Here is a 20417-nt window from a genome sequence, read left to right as displayed (position 1 = left end):
AAAAAAAAGGAGGGATTGTAGGAAGTTATCATCCAGCCCTCTCCCAGAAAAATGAAATATCCTAGGAAATATTGAAAAGGCAGAATATTTCTCTGGATATGAAAAGAAAGAAACATGTTTTAAAAGACAGAATAGTTGCCTGTAGCTTCCTGTCCATCCCCACTGTTAATGGGCCATTAAGAAGGCCAAGCTTGTCCACTTTTACATAATAAAGACTTCTCCACTGCAGCTCCAGGGTGAAGGGATTAAGGAACTTTATCCAACTGACCACATGGCATCTGAGAATTTAAACCAAATCTGGATTCAAAACACAGCCTAGAGAGTAGCCCCTGCATGGCCCCATGGGACTCTGACAACCAATCGGATTACATTTCTTACACAGGAACAGGAAACAGAGAGGTGGAGCTGAACAGCTTATAAAAAGCCTAGCAAGCCCCTCCCTCAGCACTTCACTTCTTCTCCACCAACATTGAAGCATGTGATCACATTTTCTGTTCAGGGCTCAAGCCATGTGGCCCTGTCCACCAATAAACCATCTTTCCAAGCAACCTCCATGTCTCCAGTGTCTTTTTCCCCACTTGGAGCTGAACCCAGAAGGACATTTCTTTCATCATTGGACAATTAGATTTTGTAAAAAATATGTAAAAAGAATTAATAGAGACAAGTTTCACATCAGGCCTCAAAACAAGGACAAGATAATTAATACAGGTAATCCTTGATTTCTGACAATTGGAACTGGAATCTTGGTCATTGAGTGAAGCAGTTGTTAAGCAAGATGGCCATGTGATTGCTTTGCTCAGTGACAACAATCTTAGCACTTTTGGTTTCAGTTGTTAAGTGAGCTTTCAGGTGATTAAGTGGACAGAGTGAAAGAGCCACCTGCCCAGCTCTTTTAGTGAAAGCAAGGGCCTGAAGAATCCAATCTGTCAATTTCAATAATATGGAAATAGGAACATCTTAGACTAATAAAGCTTGTTTCATAATTGAATTAAAACATATAATAATGTTTTACTGAAAAGCCACACTGATGGGACAATGTATATGTCTAAATAAAACATTAATCTCATTATTAATCTCTAACACGCCCTAAACTATGTTATTACAATGGACTCAAATGTCCAAATAATCATTTATTCTTGAATAAGACATAATAATAATAATAATAAGACAGAACTATTGAAGATTTTAATATTGAAGTTATCTCTCCCTAATGTCTATGCAAAAGAAGGAACCTCTAATTCCTTTTCCATTATTGAAAATGACATATCAAATTGGCTCTTCACCAACAATATTGTGTAAAGAATAATTGATGCATAGGCTACTTCTATCATTATCTATATAGAAGTAATTGATAAACTGATTTAAAAAAAGACCTAATAAGATTCAGAATTATTTAAGGGCTAGGCTCTTATAGCAAACATAATGGATCGGTAAGTCTCCTACTGAGCCTATGCATCCACTATCCACTAAGATAACCTCCCCCCCCCAACACACACACACACACACACACACAACCACAACTTTTCGCAACATCTTATGGGCATTTTTGTCCGCCTTCTTCCTTTTTGCCTTGTGAAAAGGATTTCTGGATCTGGATGTCGGGCACCTCTCTTTTTCTTTTCATACGGCGAAACAAAAGGACCTCCAGGACTCCCGAGAGCAGCGATGAGCGCAAGTTCCGCCAGGAGGCGCTGCAGAGACTCGGCGCCCGGCCCTTGCGTTCGGGCCTCTCGTGCCCGAAAGCCTAGCGCGCGAGTGGGGCGATCCCGCGGGTGCGTGCTGACGCAGGTGCTGCCCTGGCCCCGCCCCTTGCCGGAGCGCGGCGGCTGCAGACTCGGCGATCGTGGAAGGAGGTCGCGGAGGAGCCCGCGAAGGGGAAGCCGTCCGGTTCTTCGGCCTGGGCGATCGGCCCCTTTCCTGCCCGCTTCCCTCCAGCATGTCTTCCGTGCCAGACGCTGCCGCAGGGGACGAGCTGAAGCAAGCCAAGGAGATGGAGGACGCGGAGAAATACTCCTTCATGTCCACGGTCACCAAGGCGCCCAAGAAGGTGCGGGCAGCCGGGGGACAAGCAGCAAACTCGGGCGGGGGGAAGAAAAGGCATTTGGTGGGGTGGGGTCTCTCGGGTTGGGGTGGGGTGGGGTGGGGGGCGGAATCGGATTCGACTCGGGCCTGGAAAGGAGAAGTGAAGTGCCGGCCGGGGACTGGCGTCCCCTGAAAGTCATGCCCTTTCAATGGGGAAACTCCTTCCTCTTGACCTCCTGGGATGGGACTGGGGCGTGTGGCTGACTTAGCCCTCTGCACATGCCCCGAGGAGCTCTTGCCCTTTGGATTTGTCCCGGAGGAGTGGGGCTGGGAATGAGACCCGGCCCCGAAAACAGAAAGGGGGGTGGCAGGCACCAATCGAGGAAGAGGGAAAAGGGGGGGGGGAGGAAAACTTCCACGAAGGAGAAAGAGAGGACGGGACTCTGGAGCTGGGCAGGCGGTGGCTCAGGTTATATGGGAGCTTTGGATTCTTGTAAACTGCTGGAAGCGCCCCGGGGTGTTCAGTCTTTCAGGCCCAGGCGGGACTAGGTACCTCAGCTGTATTAAGGCATTTATCCTCCTCCTTTCCCTCCCTGCTGGAAAACCCTGCGGTTAGGCAGGATATTTAAATTGGAACTTGGTGCCTGTGGTGTGATACTGCCTGCACCACTATCACACTTCTGGCTAGAAGCAATGTGGGGCCGGGATCCACACGGACTGTCCTCTACAAGATTAAACGTTAACTTTCTCATAACAATGGATTCAGACAGGACTACCCTTCTGAAGTTCGGAAACATCCTTTGTGACAATGTGACTTTCGTAGTTTGGGTGCTGTTCCAGGCTGCATCTTTGTATCATAAACCCCCAAGTATGTTCCTGTTACATCATTGCAGGGTTTTCTTTTTTTCTTCCCTTGGATCATGTCTATTCTCTGAGATTGCCTGGATAAAATCCCTGCAGTTTTCTTGGCAAGGTTTTCCAGAAGTGGTTTGCCATTGCCTCTTTCCAAAGGCTGAGAGAAAATGACTAGCCCAAGGTCACCTAGCTGGCTTTTGGGTCTAGGGTGGAACTAGAATTCAGGATTCCAGTTTCTAACCTGCTGCCTTAACCACAAACCAATAGTGCTGGATTAATGCACACATTCTTCTGTTCTTTGTCTATGTCTTCCTTAAAGGTGCTGATCCAGAGCTGTCCATGAAAAATTGCACACATTGTTTGCACAACTTAAATGGAACTTAATTTCTACTCCTCTTTGCTTTAGACTTTTTTTCTAACTCACCTTCTATTTGCAGCTATTGCTTTTAGCGAAGCTGCTCTTGTCACCTCTTGAATAATGCACAATTAAGTTCTCCGTTTAGAATTGCTTGGGAATTCCATCTGAGCTGAACATTGAGTCCTCTCTAGATCCATAGTGCATGACTGAATTTATACTTAGAGCACAGAGCAAAAAGAGGCAGCAGGCTAAATGGATTGATACGGAGCACAGTTGAACTTATTAAGATTGTTTCATTTACTTTATCCGGAAAGTTTTGTTTACTTTGTGCAACTTTCAGGTAGTAAATTCAATAGGTTGACAGTAACTGGAGTTGCATCAAAATGTGCTTTAATTGAAATGCTCTGTGAACCAAAATTTAAAACTAAATTAATAAAGCTTCCTTAAATATTGAAAAAAATGAGATATTTTTCCTTCACATTTTCTGTCAAATTAGGTTCTTACGAATTAGAATTTATGCTATAGATACCTGTTGTTTCTGTGAACTATATCTGTAAGCAAACAAATTTAATTCACATTTCCAAGATATAAGAAATGCATTTATCTTTACATTCTGTACTATCTAAATTTTGCATTACAACTTGCCACTCAAACTGGAATACTGTACAAGATTGTCTATTTGAAAAAGTTTCATCTAAAGATGTAATTTCTTTTTTAAAACATGATTATGGTGAAATTTAATGAAATGATCTTATGATTGAAAATGGAATGTTTTAATGTCCACAGTATCTATGTTACATTAAAATTCAAAAGTGCTTACATACAGAGCATTTATTTAACTAATAATTTGCTTGCTTTGGTCTGACCATTTGAACCTTATACCACCAAAATGTTTCTTGTAACCTTAGGATGAAAAGTTGTGGTTCTGATTTTACAAAGAAAACTTTCTCATGCGTGAGACTTTTCCTGTGCAAAACTAGAATTTTAAAACTAATGGAATCCTGTAATACCTTTATTTCCAAAAACTATATTTAGCATTTGATATGTAGCATGCAAAGACATATCTGGACCACATCCCTGAGAGTTCAGATTATGGAGGAAACAAATAATCCAATCTTATGCTGGCATCTGTCTCAGAAAAAATAATGGAGCATAGGGCAGATTAAATGCTTCTTGCTTGCATATGTTTTATGTTGTAGCTATTCTTACCTTATCTTTTTAAAAAGTATAATCTTTATTGTCATTGTACTTAAATACAACGAAATTGGTTATCTTTTCACATTTTTTCACATATTTACTAACTCTTTTGAAACTAGTAGGATTTATTTACTATAGGATTTATTTACTATGGCATGTATGTACATGGAGCCATATCTGAGGAAAACCTGAAGTCTGGGGAGGGCAAAGAATGGGCCCACCGGAAGTCAGGAAATGTGCAGTTTCTGGCCTCCAGCGGGCCTGTGGGAGCAGGGAGGCTGTTTTTTGCCCTCCCAGGCTTCAAGAAAGCCATGTGCATATGCACGGGGGCAGTGGGGGGGTCGCATGCACATGCACAGGTGGGCATAACATGGGGGGCATTATAATTATGGATGTGGGCATGCCCGATAGCACATGCACGTGCTTTTGGCACCCGAGGAAAAATAGATTCGCCATCACTGTACTATAGGATGCAGTTGTAGAAGAAGCCCCTAACTCCAATTTCTTGCCAACAGCTGGAAAGGATTAAAAAAATTACCTCCAGAACCGTTGTGTAGAATTACTGGACTTGGGTATATGATTGAAGACCAAGAATGCTTAATATTCTGAAGGTCCAAAGTCCTCCTAGTTCGTGACATCAGGAATTATTGCTTTCAGAATTTAATGGTGCAGCAGGAGAAAGTTTTCAGTGTTTTCAGTGTTGCAATTTCTAGTCAGAGGTGCAGAATGCCTTCTCCAACTTCAGAGGGATGAATCTTACTGATTTCTGTGGCTACAGGTTTGTATAAAACTAATGTTCATAACGTTTGGTAACTAAACAAACCTTTCAGAAAGTTCAGGGCCACTTCAGCAGTCAGAAATCTACGTAAGCTTGTTTCGTTCAGTGGACTAAGATTTTCTTGGTATATTGCAGTAATAGATGAGCCCTGTGATACTTGATCATTTGGGGGGGGGGGGAATTATATGTTTTGCTTCTTAAATTTATCATATTACTTGGACCTTTTGGCACATGACGTATACAAGTATATGTCTACTGGTCATACATTTTCTTACAATTCTGCATTTCAAAATAATAGATTCCTGTTTAGCTCGCCTATCGCATAGGATATATTTCTTGTTAGAAACTAGAAACTATATTTCTAGTTTTCCAAATTGACCAGGTTATTTCATACATAATTACATGCATACATACATATTGTGTTTTCCCCAAAATAGGACCTGGTTTATCTTGTTTTGGGCCCCAAAATAAGCACCAGGTCTTATTTTGGGAGATGTTTTATCCGCTTACCTAAGGATCGCTGAAGCCAGGCCTTCCATGCCCTGACATCTGTTGCACCTTCCATGCCTTGGCACCTGCTGCCTGACCTCTGCAGTCACTCACAGCCAGACACTGCGTGGTTTGTTGCACCGATGCTGCCCAGTGCTGCGTTGCACCATTGTGTACACAAGTAACGGCAACAGCACAACACGTGACCTCCTGTCACAATGGCACCGGAGCAATATGCTATGCAGCCTCCTGCCATGAGCAGCGGCACTGACATGATGAGCCATGCAGCCTGCCATGAGCAGCAGCACCAGTACAATGCATCACGTGGTGTCTGGCCACAAGCAGCTGCAAGCAGTTGCAGAAGAAATTGGGGCAGCTGTGTGACAGGTGTCAGGGTGTGGGAGGCCTGGCTGCAGTGGTTCTAAAGTAAGCGGGTGCAGGGCACATGGAGCAGCTCCCCTTCCCCCACCCTAGCTTGATTTTTATGCATGCGCCTCGCCCACCTTGTGCAACCAGATGGTGGGATGGAGTGGGTGGCGTCTTAACAAGGGCTATTATTTGAGTAGGGCTTATATTAGGTGCACAAATAAAAATCAAGCTTCAGGATAGGTCTTTTGGGGAAGACGGTATATACATACATAGTTTTTAATACAAACCATGTATTATTGTGTTGTAAGATTTTTTTCAGAACATATATACTATGGTGATTATATTTGTGATCAGAAATGATTTCTATGAGAACTGAAAATACAATTGTATTTTATCTATGTATTTGTTTGATGGACTTGCCCTTCAAGAGTTTAATATAGTGTACTTTGCACTCCTTTCCTTTTCACCTTGTCAGGTAGGTTATGCTGAAAATAAACTGACTTATCCAAAGTTACCCAGTGGTTTTGAACAAGTTTTTCTACATTCAGCCCAATACTATAACCACTACACTATACCTGTCAATTTTATTTAGAATCTTCATTGTACAGTACATAGTGGGAATTTAATATCCATGAAATACAGGATTTACATTCATTTTTATGCTTTTAAAAGTATTCTGATGAAATCCACAAATAGGAGTAACTTTGACATGCAATTAATTTCACAATACTATAAGTGAAACTCAAGCCTAAGTTAAAGAAGTGGTAGGCTTTTCTGTAACTCTGGATAGTTAAGAGGGCATGCATACCTGTAAGGGATTACTAATGGTTCATTTCTTAAATAAATGTTTCTCAGTCATATTACTAATGGTATGCAGAATAGAGTTTGGCAAAATAAATAAAAATATTTTCTAAATTGGGAAAGATCTCCTTAGAGAAAGCAGAGAGCCGAAAAGAAGGGAGGCCCTAACGGACCCTTAATGTACAATGAGGCAGAGGTTCTAAGTATCTTGGCAAAATGAGATACCTCAGAGGATTGAGCTTAGGATATCAAATATAATTAGATTTTGCATCAATTAGGTCTCTCATTATTTGGCTATAGTGTTTTAGTCAGAGCTTAGGATAAAGTAGTTTCTCCAATGATACATACTGCTGCAGCCCTAGTTAGATTGCATTCATTATTTTACAGCAGAATTTTAATCAGTATTATGCAATTTTAAGCTCTTAAATTTTTAACTGATAACTATAATGGCAAATGGATACAAACATACAAGAAAAGTGGGTCTATTCTACCTTTGATAGATTGATGGGAGTTCAGCCAAAACACTAGGAAACATATCATCAGCAATTTGCAGCTTTACTTGGCTGGTATCCCAGCCACCTTTGCACTGACTGGTACCAGTAATTTCCAGTTTTTCTGATTATGGAGTCAGTGCCTCCACAGTGCTTGGAATCAGCGCATGCTTCCCACAGTCTTTTGTTTCTTAACAGAATCTTCCATTCACCTGAGGGGATGAAAATGTAATCACAGCAAAAGAGATTCTGCCACCAAAGCAGTAATTCTGTATAACCACTCTATTGTATGATGGCAGGAAGAAGAAGTTAACAATTAGTTAACCTTTATTATTACCATGGTTTTCAGTTTATAGTTTAACTTTCTACCTTACCCACAATATTAATTATGATTTGGAGCCAAATTCTTGCCAAGAATGGCTTAGAACAGAGGTTCCCAAACTTTGCAGTACCATGATTCCTTAAAATAATTACTTAATCTGTATGTTCCCATCATAAATAAAATGAACATTTCATTGGATTGGGAACGAGCAAGAATGAAATACATCAGTTCAAGAAATATTTCTTTTATATTATTGTAATTTATTGTATAGGATCTTCTTTAGCCATCTAACCATTATTTTGCCAAAAATAGCAGGCAGGCTTTAGGTCATGTCAATGGAGGCTAGATGATGCTCTAAGTCACTAGTATAGAAATTACCACTGAATCTACTGGTAGAGTCATAATCCTCAGTTTTTCTCTTACAACTCAAAAAGTGTTCTCCATTTTGAAAAGCTAAACATTTAAAATTACAGGAAAAAATACTGAACTTCACTTATTTAAAAGAGCAGATGTGTTTTGGATTAAATATGCCATTTATCCCTGTTAGGGTAAAAATATTATGTAATATGATGATTCTTAGAGTATTCTTACAAGAGTTTTACATTCTTACATTTATGCCTTTTGTAAGAATACTCTTAAGAACGAATCACATTACACAATATTTTACCATAATAGGGATATACAGGTGAAACTCGAAAATTAGAATATCGTGCAAAAGTTCATTTATTTCAGTAATGCAACTTAAAAGGTGAAACTAATATATGAGATACTCATTACATGCAAAGCAAAATAGTTCAAGCCGTGATTTGTCATAATTGTGGTTATTATGGCTTACAGCTCATGAAAACCCCAAATGCACAATCTCAGAAAATTAGAATATTACATGCAATCAATAAAACAAGGATTGTACATAGAACAATATCGGACCTCTGAAAAGTATAAGCATGCATAAGTACTCAGTACTTGGTTTGGGCCCCTTTTGCAGCAATTACTGCCTCAGTGTGGCGTAGCATGGAAGCTATCATCCTGTGGCACTGCTGAGGTGTTATGGAAGACAAAGATGCTTCAATAGTGGCCTTCAGCTCTTCTGCATTGTTCGGTCTCACATCTCTCATCTTTCTCTTGGCAATGCCCCATAGATTCTCTATGGGGTTCAGATCAGGCGAGTTTGCTGGCCAATCAAGCACAGTAATCCCATGGTCATTGAACCAGGTTTTTGGTGTTTCTGGCAGTGTGGGCAGGTGCCACCTCCTGCTGAAAAATGAAGTCAGCATCCCCATAAGCTCGTCTGCGGAAGGAAGCATGAAGTGCTCCAAAATCTCCTGGTAGACAGCTGCATTGATCCTGGACTTAATGAAGCACAGTGGACCCAACACCAGCAGATGACATGGCTCCCCAAATCAACATAGACTGTGGAAACTTCACACGGGACTTCAAGCATCTTGCAGTGTGTGCCTCTCCATTCTTCCTCCATACTCTGGGTCCTTGGTTTCCAAATGAGATGCAAAAGTTGCTCTCATCAGAAAGAGGACTTTGGACCACTGAGCAACAGACCAGGTCTGTTTTTTTCTGTGACCCGACAAAAGGGCGAATGTCAAAACCGCACCCGATTAAACTGCGTTGCTGATGTCATCAACGCAGCGACAACAGCCAGCGCGGAGAAAGAAGGGTGCTTTACAATAGCACGTCGAAAGAAAGCCGATTTAACTTAAGGTAAGGGTTAGGTTTAGGGTTAGCTTTAGAGTTAGGTTTAGGGTTAAGTTTAGGGTTAGGTTAAGGGTTAGGGTTAGGTTAAGGGTTAGGTTAAGCGTTAGGTTAAGGGTTGGGTTTAGAGTTATGTTTAGGGTTAGGTTTAGGGTTAGGGGTTAAGTTTAGGTTTAGGGTTACTTTTACAGTGCGCTTCTGTCTCCGCGCTGTTGTCGCCCTGTTGATGATGTCAGCGATGCGGTTTAGTCGGGCGCGGTTTTGTTGTTCGCCCTTTTGTCGGTGAACCGTTTTTTTCTTTAGCCCAGGTAAGACGCTTCTGACGTTGTTTGTTGTTCAGGAGCGGCTTGACAAGAGGAATACAACATTTGAAGCCCATGTCCAGGATCCGTCTGTGTGTGGTGGCTCTTGATGCACTGACTCCAGCCTCAGTCCACTCCTTGTGAAAGTCCCCAACACTTTTGAATGGCCTTTTCCTGACAATCCTCTCCAGGCTGCGGTCATTCCTGCTGCTTGTGCACCTTTTTCTTCCACACTTCCCCTTCCAAATAACTTTCTATTAATGTGCTTTTATACAGCACTTTGGGAACATCCAACGTCTTTTGCAATTACCTTTTGAGGCTTTTCCTCCTTATGGAGAGTGTCAGTGATGGTTTTCTGCACAACTGTCAGGTCAGCAGTCTTCCCATGATTGTGATTCCTACTGAACCAGACTGAGAGACCATTTAAAGACTTGGGAACCCTTTGCCGGTTTTAATGCTGAATTAGCTGATTAGAGTGGGACACTTTGAGCCTAGAATATTGCACCTTTTCACAATATTCGAATTTTCTGAGATTGTGGATTTGGGGTTTTCATGAGCTGTAAGTCATAATCATCACAATTATGACAAATCACAGCTTGAACTATCTTGATTTGCATGTAATGAGTCTATCTCATATATTAGATTCACCTTTTAAGTTGCATTACTGAAATAAATGAACTTTTGCGCGATATTCTAATTTTTCAAGTTTTACCTGCATGGCATATTTAATTCAAAACATATCTGCTCTTTTAAGAGTAAGTATATGGAGAATCATGGCCGTTAGTTGCAAGATGGTTGATGAGGAGAAATATAATTTGCTGACTAAGTTCTCCATTTTCCTTTATCTTGGTCAGACACAAAAGAGATAGAAGCAGTAGGAACACGGCAGAATACTTTGCCACAGAATCACAAGCTGACTGATTTTTATGTTTAAGGAACTAGGCTCTTTCTACTGGGAATATATTACAAATATAATTTAACCTAGGAACATTTTCCTTTTATGAATATTAAAAATTCAAATAAGGGAATACAAACTAGTAAACTAATAATTGAAGTATGAAAAAGCAAATAGTACAGAGTGAAAAAAGAAACAAAGCCAAAAGTGCAGAAAGAAAAAAAATAGAAAGAAAGAAAGAAATGACTTCCAACTTTATTTTACATCAGATATTATAAATTTACTTTAAGTTTACCATTTTTGCTACCCAAGCATTAAATCCAAATATCATAATTTCATTTTTTTTGTTCATGAAAAGTCCAAAACAAGTTTCCAGTCAGCATTAAAATTAATCAGTGTCTTTTCTCTGATAAAAGCTGTCAATTTTGCCACTTCAGCCAGCTCCATTACTTTCACCATCCATTCTTCCACAATAAGCAATGTCAGTTTTTCCATCATTAGTATATAAAGCCTTGCTGCTGTGGCATGTGTAGAAACTTTCATATGTTTTTCTACAACTATTCATAGCCAGGAACAATTTCTGATTAAAAATAATGCCTAGCCTTTTGTGACAGGCCAGTATTAAATTTCATTTAAAATTATTTAAAAGCCATTAAATACCACAACTTCCCTGACTTACCCTGGGGTAAGATGGGTGGCCAATACATTTTATTTTTTAAATGTAGTTTGTGACAAACTCAGAAATTTTCAAAAGAAAATATATGAAAAGCATTAGATAGAAGATCTTGTGCAGTGGTGTTAAAAAAAGTTCCTTCGGAGGAAAAGAAAAGCCATGTGCGTTGAATAAAATAGAAAGAAAATAATAGCATAATAATCTGTTTCGTACTACGTAACATGCTTCTTGAGTTCTAAACCTTAAGTTGCAGATTTGTACTTTGTTCAGACTGTATTGGAAAGAGTAACTTTTTATTGATCAAATCTAGTCAGCCATTTTAATTCACAAAGATACTTGAGAAAAATACCAAGAGGCAACAAAATATGCCTCAACTTCTTTATGGGCAATGGAAACTCTGAATCTTGTTATTATTCTTTGCTCTCTGGCCTATCAAATGTAGCTCCCTTTCCTGACCTCTCTCCATAATCATTACCATAAAAGCAATCAACTGCTTTTCTTCAGCTTTGTTTAGTAATGTGTGATGGCATCAGAAAATTCTTCTGAAGCTTTGGTGCATTTTTGCTGCCAAGGAGAATGTTAATGCCATGGTGCAGGTTTGACTCAGTACAATAAAGTGCAAACTGATGAGGAAAGATCATTCAGGGTGAACTCAAACAAATGGGGGCACCAGGGAAGCAGATTGTAGCCATATATAAGGGCAATATTTAATTGGTTACTGAATTTATCTCAGGTCCTTTGTAAAATGCTTCTGTGATTTTCCCCCCTCCTAGTTAATTAACCTTGATGCAGGAATGTATTCTTGTAAGATCCAAAAAAGGTTGCATTATAATTGAAACAATTGTCCCCTAAAACAGTTTTCTTGGATTGCAATGGGTGCCTCAGGGCTTCTTTTTCTGCAAAACAAATCAGATTTTACCTTCTTTAATAAATTTAATAATGAGAGAGGTTAACAATTTCTCAATATGGTTCTTTTTTATGGTGCCCTTTTGCAAAAGCTAATCATAGAAACTACTGAATCAGACATGTTTGGCTCTTTTATTTCATATAAGAAAAAGATAGTTTCTTCCTGTGATCTCCTATATTTTGTTTTAATCTATTTGAATATTTGTATTACTTCCCTCTTCCTCCTATATTGTCAAAAGCTCTTGGCATTAGTATTAAAAGCTGCTTTAATACATAATGCTTTTTTTTTTAGTTCCTATAAAAGAATCCATGTCCAGCTAAGGGCAATGATTAGCCAACTTTGGCTGATCTCAGAAAATGCCCAATACGTGAAAGGGAGAAAAATCAGAAAATTAATGGCAAACTACTCAGTTTGTGAGAGTCTTTACAATTTTGTATGTATTGGCCTCTATATTGGGGTTTCATATAATTTTTTAAAAAGATTCCTTTTTATTGACATTAATTGTTAAGTCACTCTGAGAATATACAAGATCTAGAAGATGGATATAAATGTATTTCCAGTTCAGTTACAATATAAGTTGTCAACTGAGTGCTTGTAGAATTCCATGTATTCTAGATAGTTTCATGGTCTTCTAAATGGTCTGGGAAGTGCTGACAGAGGGTTACCAAAGGCCCAAATGGCATGCATAGTAGGTAGGATCTTTTGCCAGCTAAGCAATCCTTCCTGGGCAGTTACTTGGACTTTAACATTTGCTGCAGTCCTGGTATGAATTATACATGGGGAACCTAAGGAACCTTTTTATACCATAAGAAATGGCTTTATTTGCCATCAAAAGCCTTTTTGCTGAATTATCCACATTACTATTTCAAGGAATGGTGATCACTTCTTAGGCGTAGCATCCTGTCCTCTTATCCTTTGCTTCATTTTGATTGGATCTTCAGAAAATGCTTTGGCGTTATGAGAATATAAATATTAGTGTTTGAACCTAACATCTTAAAGCAGCCACATGTTTTCCAATGATCATACTGTAAAGCACGTTTGGAAGACATGGAATATGTTTCTCATGAGAAGCATTGATTTCTTTTGCATGCCAAGTAAAGCACCTAATATTGCTGCCAAGAAAACCCAATGTAAAGTCACCAGGTGTTGACCTGGCAAGAAAAATGTTTTAGCTTGAAAGAATGAATACGATGACAAGCACTTATTTGGATAGCATATTTGCTTCCTCATCTACATGTTAATGTAGACATATCTAGGCTCATCCTTTCACGTCAGTATTCCATCGAGCATCCTTTTAAAAAGATTGACGTTCAGATCCATTATATTTTTCGCTGCTCTCCTTAGTTTTGTTAACACACAGCATACCTATAATTATTTATTTCATTTCATTCATGCTTCCCTTTCGGTCCTCTTACGTGTTAAATCACAATCTCCATATACCACCATCATTACCAAATAGGCCCATATTATTGATCTCAATATTTTTATTATGATTTAAAACACTCTTATAAAAGGCGGATTTCCTTTGGACTAATTGAAGTCCTGGACCTTATAGTATGCCTTCCTGTCATTCTGAGCTAGTTGAACTATAATATGTGGTCTGATCATAGTGTGTCCTTGGTAACAGGCTTACTGCTGTGCAGACTCTATTCACTTAAGCTTGTAGTAGAAAAAAATAGCTGGCCTAGGATCTGGACTGGAAGTGTGATGATGTATGCAGAAATCTTGTGGGCGAGGCAGATGCAGACTGCTCCAACAGTACATGTAAGTTTCCCAAAGTTTCCATTAACATTTGAAAAGGAAGGTTTGTAAGTTTGGAAGTCAGGCATCTTGTTGAAGAATGGTTAATGGGAAATTGTGGGGGATTTCTACTCATTTTTTTGCAACTTTCAGCTATATTGTAATGTTTACATTGAAATATTTACCTTCAATTACTTTCCCCACCATAACCAGACAACAGATCTCACAATTGCATACATTTCTTGTTCAGTTCCATAAGGATAGTATTACCATGGACGGTTGTGAGCACTAGTAAGACCATATTGTCTGTGCATGGATTCAGTGACTGAATACACAATAACCATTAGTGTTCTTTGCTTCATGAGACTACTTCCACTTTGTGCCTCTTGCTGCAGTTTATATTTGGTAATAAAAATCAGTAAGCAATAGCAAGAGCATTTAGACTTACATACCACTTCACAGTGCTTTATAGCCCTCACTAAGCAGTTTACAGAGTTAGCTTATTACCTCCAAAAGTCTGGGTCTTCATTTACCAATCTCGGAAGGCTGAGTCAACCTTGAACTGGCGAGACTCAAACTGCTGAACTGCAGTCAGTCAACAGAAGCACCGCATTCTAACCATTAAGTAATTAAAAACACCCTTTCAACTGTATAAGAATAACTTACTTTTTCTTTCAGGCTCAGGTTTATAAGTGTGTGTGTGTGTGTGTGTGATGGAAAATCATTTTGAAATTGGAAAAGCGTGTACAAAATAATGCATGTGGATCATTTGTGTTCTTACGTTTATCCACTCTCTGTTACCTCTCCCAATGAGCACTAAAGTGAGAAGGCTGGCACTGGAAGTGATTAATTGTTTAATTGACATTAATAATTTCTTTATTTTATTGACACTTCCTGTACATTCTATTTCTAGGTGTCCTGTACAAGCATTGCAAACACACAGCTGACTGTATTTTCATTTACTTGGTCTTCTGACAAAAAGAGAAAATAATATCTACAGGCAGTGAAGTGAAGATTATTGGACACCTACAACTATTTCTACTGATCAGTAAAAACAAAGTGCCTCTGAATGCCTATAGAATTTCCAGATAACTAATAATAGCAGGTCATTCAGTTTGGTATAGTGGTTTAAAGGCACGAAGCTAGAAACCAGGAGACTAGTTTTATTCCTATCTTGGACACAAAACCAGCTGGGTTCTTTGGCCCAGTAAGTCTTTCACAGCCTTAGGAAAAAGTTTTAAACCATTTCTGCATATTTTGCCAAAAAAAAACCCTGCATGGACTTGTTCAGGTATTAGCAGGAGTCAGAAATGACTTGAAGGCCCAAAATAGTCCAAATTTCTTTGAAAGATCTTTTTGAAAATTAATCATCATTTTTATTTTGCTGATAATGATTTCTCCATCACACTATTGATGTGTTGTGAGCTGCCTGTCAGTAGTTGTTTAGTAGTTTATGGAGTTAAATCTGGGAGTATTTGAAGCCGTCCATTCTTAGTCAAACAACAGATGTAACTTGCTTATTGAATTAATCCATATTTTATATTTTCTTACTAAACTGAACCACGGTCTGGTCTATAACGATTTGCTAAGCCACAAAAGAATTCTAAATAAAATGAAAATCCATTTACCACCTACCTATGGTTAAAGTTCTTGCAAGACCCCCATTTTCTCTCTGCTCCTTTTTCTTCAAAGCCTAGTTTACCTGCTATAACATAATTTCCTTTCTGAGCATTTGTCCAAATCAGATTTTTCTACTTCTCAGTAGTCTTAAATGTATTCAATGAAGACAACTGTAGCATATTTAGGCATATTTGTGTTCCATTAGTATTCTGACACTGTATAACACTCTCAACTTCCTCCAACTTGGTTTAGGAATCTCTAGAGCAGTCAGGTCAGAACAAACATTAGCTTTGCAAATATTGCCATTGTTTTATCAAAAACAACTCATTTCATAATTCTGCTTAAGCTTAAATATGCTGAAAGACTGCATTCTCTCCTATGAGGCTATCCAGTTTTTAAAATCTTGGAAAATGCCCTTTTCTCTTTGTAAGCCCAGTGGAGTTACATTTGGCAAAATAACAGCATGTTCTGCCAGTTCTGGAATTTCATGCCAAGGCCTCACCAGTCCCATTATTAATGACAAAAAGGAACCCTTTGGGACTCATTCTGATTAGGCCCAAGATGTCCCCAATGCCATCTTCCACAGATAGAAGCAGTAGAATTGTAATGTTGTATCCTGAACACCCTCCACTCAAGAGTGCTCAAGAAGGTAACCATGGGAAGTCAAGAAGATCAAAAGGAATTGTATTCTCACTTCGTCGCTCCTTGTCTAGGTCATCCATTAGGCACCCAAATCTTACTCAATAACATAAGGCTTGAATCCAGATTGAAATGTTAATAATTTAGGGGGGGGGGGGGTTGCTACATTTTTTCTGCCAGTTGCTATAGAAGCTGATTTAGCTTTTTCTGAACAAAGGAAGGAAGGAAGAAAAAATAGTGTTATTGAGTAGAAAGTTCCTGAATGACAGGAGCCCTTCTCCCTCAGTTCTCGAGGACAAGAGACCATTAGACCTACATTAGAGAAATTTAATAAAAGAAAAGGAAGCCAACAAGTTCTCACTTCAAGATGGCCCATCTGGATCTGAGAAGTCAGAAATAGGGTTTTCATTCTTTTTCCTGTGCTATGGGAAGGGGAAAGAATAAGTAGAGCCTTTCTTTTAGGCTAATTAGTTCAGCTAATGAGAGAAAACATCTCTCAGGGATTATCCTAAAACAGAGGTTTTACTGTAAGAGATCAGTTTTTGTGATGATAGCAGGTTCTGTCTTCAGATAAACCTTAATTTTGAAATTATAAATTATGGCAATGACTCAGTATTTCATTGAAATCCAGCATCAGACAAATAAGATAAATATGGAAATTGTATCTGTGTATACACATACAGTATATATAGTAGAACTAGCTTATAACCTATCTACCAATTCAGAACTTTCCAGTGAGAAAGGTTTTAATTCAGTTGCAAATTAGCTGATTTCATCAGTAATTCTTGAAGGCAGATTTCAAAATATTCTATATAATTTATGCCTTTATCCATGAGGAACAAATGTAAATGTAAGACTCCCTCAATATTTCATTTGCTGTCCTGTTTCTGCAAGGCTCTGGGAATAATGCTAGCATCTACTTGCACTATGTATTGGTCAGATTGTTACAAAATCATTTTTCTTTGTCTGTTAACTATATTTTCCTTGGGGCTACAGCCTGGTTTGCAGCTGTTCCTAGGGAGAAATTGGTGCTGATGCTTGCAAACACAATCACATATGTTAGTACCCTGATTCTTGGTTTGTTATAGCATGTGCTATGCAAATAAAATTTACTGTTTCTGGGAGTGCTATCTGTGCTAACTACATTTATATAGTAAAACCAAGATTATTGTATTTCTTTGACTTAAATAGGAAGGTTAAAATCAGCTTAGATATTACATGATGACTACTTTTGTGGCTGTTGCTCTTAAGAAATGTCTATAAATTTTTAGTGTTGCCACCCTACAGAGAAGTGGGTGGAAGCACTACAAGAAGAGTTCACCAGAAGTACAGATATCCATGTTCCTGCTTCAGATATGTGATGCTTGAATATTATTAATGAAAAGTTTTCTTTTTCCATTAATGCAAAGTTTTCCTTCGCCAAGCTTGACTGCACTTTCCCTTTCAACTTGCAGGCTATCGTTAAATCGTTGTGGGGGGGAGGGAGGAGATTCTTGCTAGCAATAGATTGAAAGATCCATAACTTCAAATTTAGAACTTACCCAGTTTTGTAGATTTAAGGACATGGAACAATTCATCAAAATAAAATACTTTTTTATTGGTGTTTGTTTGTTTAATCCCTCATATAAGTATCATTGATTTGATGAAGAAGATCGATATTTGAGGGAAAGGACTTTGGTCAGGTTTTGTTGCAGGAACAATATGGTTTGTACATTCCTTTAAGAACACATGCCACCACATTGTCTGTATTTAAAAGAATTTTAAAAAGCAAGGTTCATTTCTCTAGATTGCTTTCCTTTCTTACTTCCATTATGTACTTCTTCGACAAGAAGGACAAACTGCTCATGAGAAGGAGGTACCTTTCAGCTCTTATTCTACTAATGTTATAAAACCATCCTATGCTTCAATATAGAAGAAGCTCTTTCAGTGTGATTCTTCCCAAATTAACTTTTACATTGCTGGTGTTTCTGTCTATGAGCTATTATTATTCATCAGTTTTTTTAGTAAATTTAATCTAGTCATCTGCATCTGGCTTTCCAGCACTGCTTTTTCACAAATACTTGTTATGGATATTTTCCATTTTAAAACAATTGCTTTAAACAGCTACCTGTTGTTATGTAAGACCCCTGGGCAGTTTCTGTGCATCAATAAAATTAGCATTAGTATGTACATTTTGATGGGAGGCCAAAGATTTGGTATAGTGAAAAATAAGGTTGCCTAGTTTCCCTTTTAACTCTTACAATGCAAACAGAGCTGAGGTGGCGCAGTGGTTAAATGCAGCACTGCAGGCTACTTCAGCTGACTGCAGTTCTGCAGTTCAGCTGTTCAAATCTCACCAGCTCAGGGTTGACTCAGCCTTCCATCCTTCTGAGGTGGGTAAAATGAGGACCCGGATTGTTGTTGGGGGCAATATGCTGACTCTGTAAACCACTTAGAGAGGGCTGAAAGCCCTAGGAAGCGGTATATAAGTCTAACTACTATTGCTACATAGTCTCACAGTGATTGTCTTTTCCAGTACAGCATATGTCAAGATTGACAAATTAAGGTTTACCTGAGATTGTATTGTCACAGAAACTCCTCTTCTTCCTATCTGCTGTTCAAGCATTGCCCATTTCTGAAATTATTTTGTCTAATACCTTTGCCACGCTGGAAAATCTCATAAGGTACAATCCTAGATTGTGTTTCTAGGATCATCTCTCTTGCTGCTTAAGAATCATTTGTATTGTAAACCTTTGCCTTTGTATGGAGTCTTTGAATATGGATATAGTTAATGAGTTTATGTATGCATGTATGTCCATTACAGGAGTAGTCTACCTTTGGCCACCAGTATTTCTACAATTATAATTCGAATGGACAAATCTGATTATTATAGTCCTTTTCCTTCCACTTTAGTTTATTATACAAATTGTATACTATTGCCATTACTAGGAGCAAAGAGAAAAGAGAGAGACTAAACCCACTGCCTGTGAAAATTTTAACACACAGCTTAAAATGGCTGGTTTCCAAACATAATCTCAGATTTTAGCAGAGAAAAATTCAAGCTAATCTGCCTGTCATTCCCATTTTTATAATATTGAATACTGTACCATCTAGTTTCTACATGATTGGGAAACAGTCGTGCATTATATGGTTTACAGAAGCAGAACTGATGTAAAGGTCACTGCATTTTGCGAAGTATGATAATTTGCTTATTATTTTAATTATTATTATTAATTATTATTATTGATTATTATTAATTATCAATTTTTTTAAAAAAAAATCAATTTACAAATTTGGCAGAAGTGGTAACATAATGAAATAATGACTAGTTAAGCAGTTTAATTGCTACTATTATGCAGCTTTAAATTTGTAACACTAAAATTTCATACTATACTTTCTGGATTTTGAAATGTTCTCCCTTTGTTTTAAAATTGTAGTAGTTTTAGTCTGAGTCCTGAAGTTTGAACTATCGACATCAGTTGAGTAAAATAATAAAATGGAGGGAGATGTATGTTTGTGCGTGTTGGGGTGGGGGTAACTGCCAGATCAATGAAATATAATAGTATTTATAAAATCACTTAATCAAAGATTTATTTATTTTATGCACTAAATCTAATTTTTAAAAAGGACCCAGATTGTTGGAGGCAATATGCTGACTCTCTGTAAACCGCTTAGAGAGGCCTGAAAGGCCTATGAAGCGGTATATAAGTCTACTGCTATTGCTATTGCTAAAATAAATATGTAATGCTTGTTCTCCTTGAAATGTAAAAAAATGGAAGAATTGTATCAGAACAAATATGATATAAGGAGAGAGAAAAACAGGTCATATTAGAAAAATCTAAAATATTAATTTCTTAGCAGTGTGGCAATAGATGATAATATTATTCCTTCAGCATCATTGTACTATCATTGCTTGTTGTATATGCTTCTTGAGAAAGAAGAAATAATTTGGCTAAGTCTTGGCCACCTTGTAAATATATATTTATCCCCCCTCCAATGAGAAGAATGTCTGACTGACTGACTGACTGACTGACTACACATATTCCAATCTCATTATATAAAATTATTACCATCTTCAGTGCTAGCCTATCACGTGGTTAATCAATTACTTCTGTTTTTTTCTGCATTTCCAGACAGCCTTTTTGAACCCAAATGCTCTAGGTATGTTAAATAATAGTGCCCCAGTATTTCCCAGTCATCTGACCAGGACAGTACTGTACTCCCCAAACATACACACACACACACACACACACACACACACACACACACACCACAC

General features: G+C 38.3%; 1 protein-coding gene across 2 annotated transcripts in view; it reads left to right on the top strand.

Moving 5' to 3' along the window:
- The first annotated feature begins 1758 nt into the window (after positions 1 to 1758).
- The window catches only part of AHCYL1 (adenosylhomocysteinase like 1), a 51921-nt gene continuing 33262 nt past the window's right edge, over positions 1759 to 20417 (top strand). Inside the window, exon 1 of one of the 2 annotated variants that reach the window (XM_032218050.1) lies at positions 1759 to 2047. In XM_032218050.1, coding sequence (XP_032073941.1) covers positions 1937 to 2047 — 111 coding nt within the window. In that variant the 5' untranslated portion in view covers positions 1759 to 1936. The remainder of the gene's footprint in view (positions 2048 to 20417) is intronic. The other variant, XM_032218049.1, reaches the window with a different exon arrangement.

The sequence above is a fragment of the Thamnophis elegans genome, chromosome 5, assembly GCF_009769535.1.
Source record: "Thamnophis elegans isolate rThaEle1 chromosome 5, rThaEle1.pri, whole genome shotgun sequence".
Lineage (NCBI taxonomy): Eukaryota > Metazoa > Chordata > Lepidosauria > Squamata > Colubridae > Thamnophis > Thamnophis elegans.
Note: the sequence above shows the minus strand (reverse complement) of the source record. Positions and strands in the feature narration are given on the sequence as shown.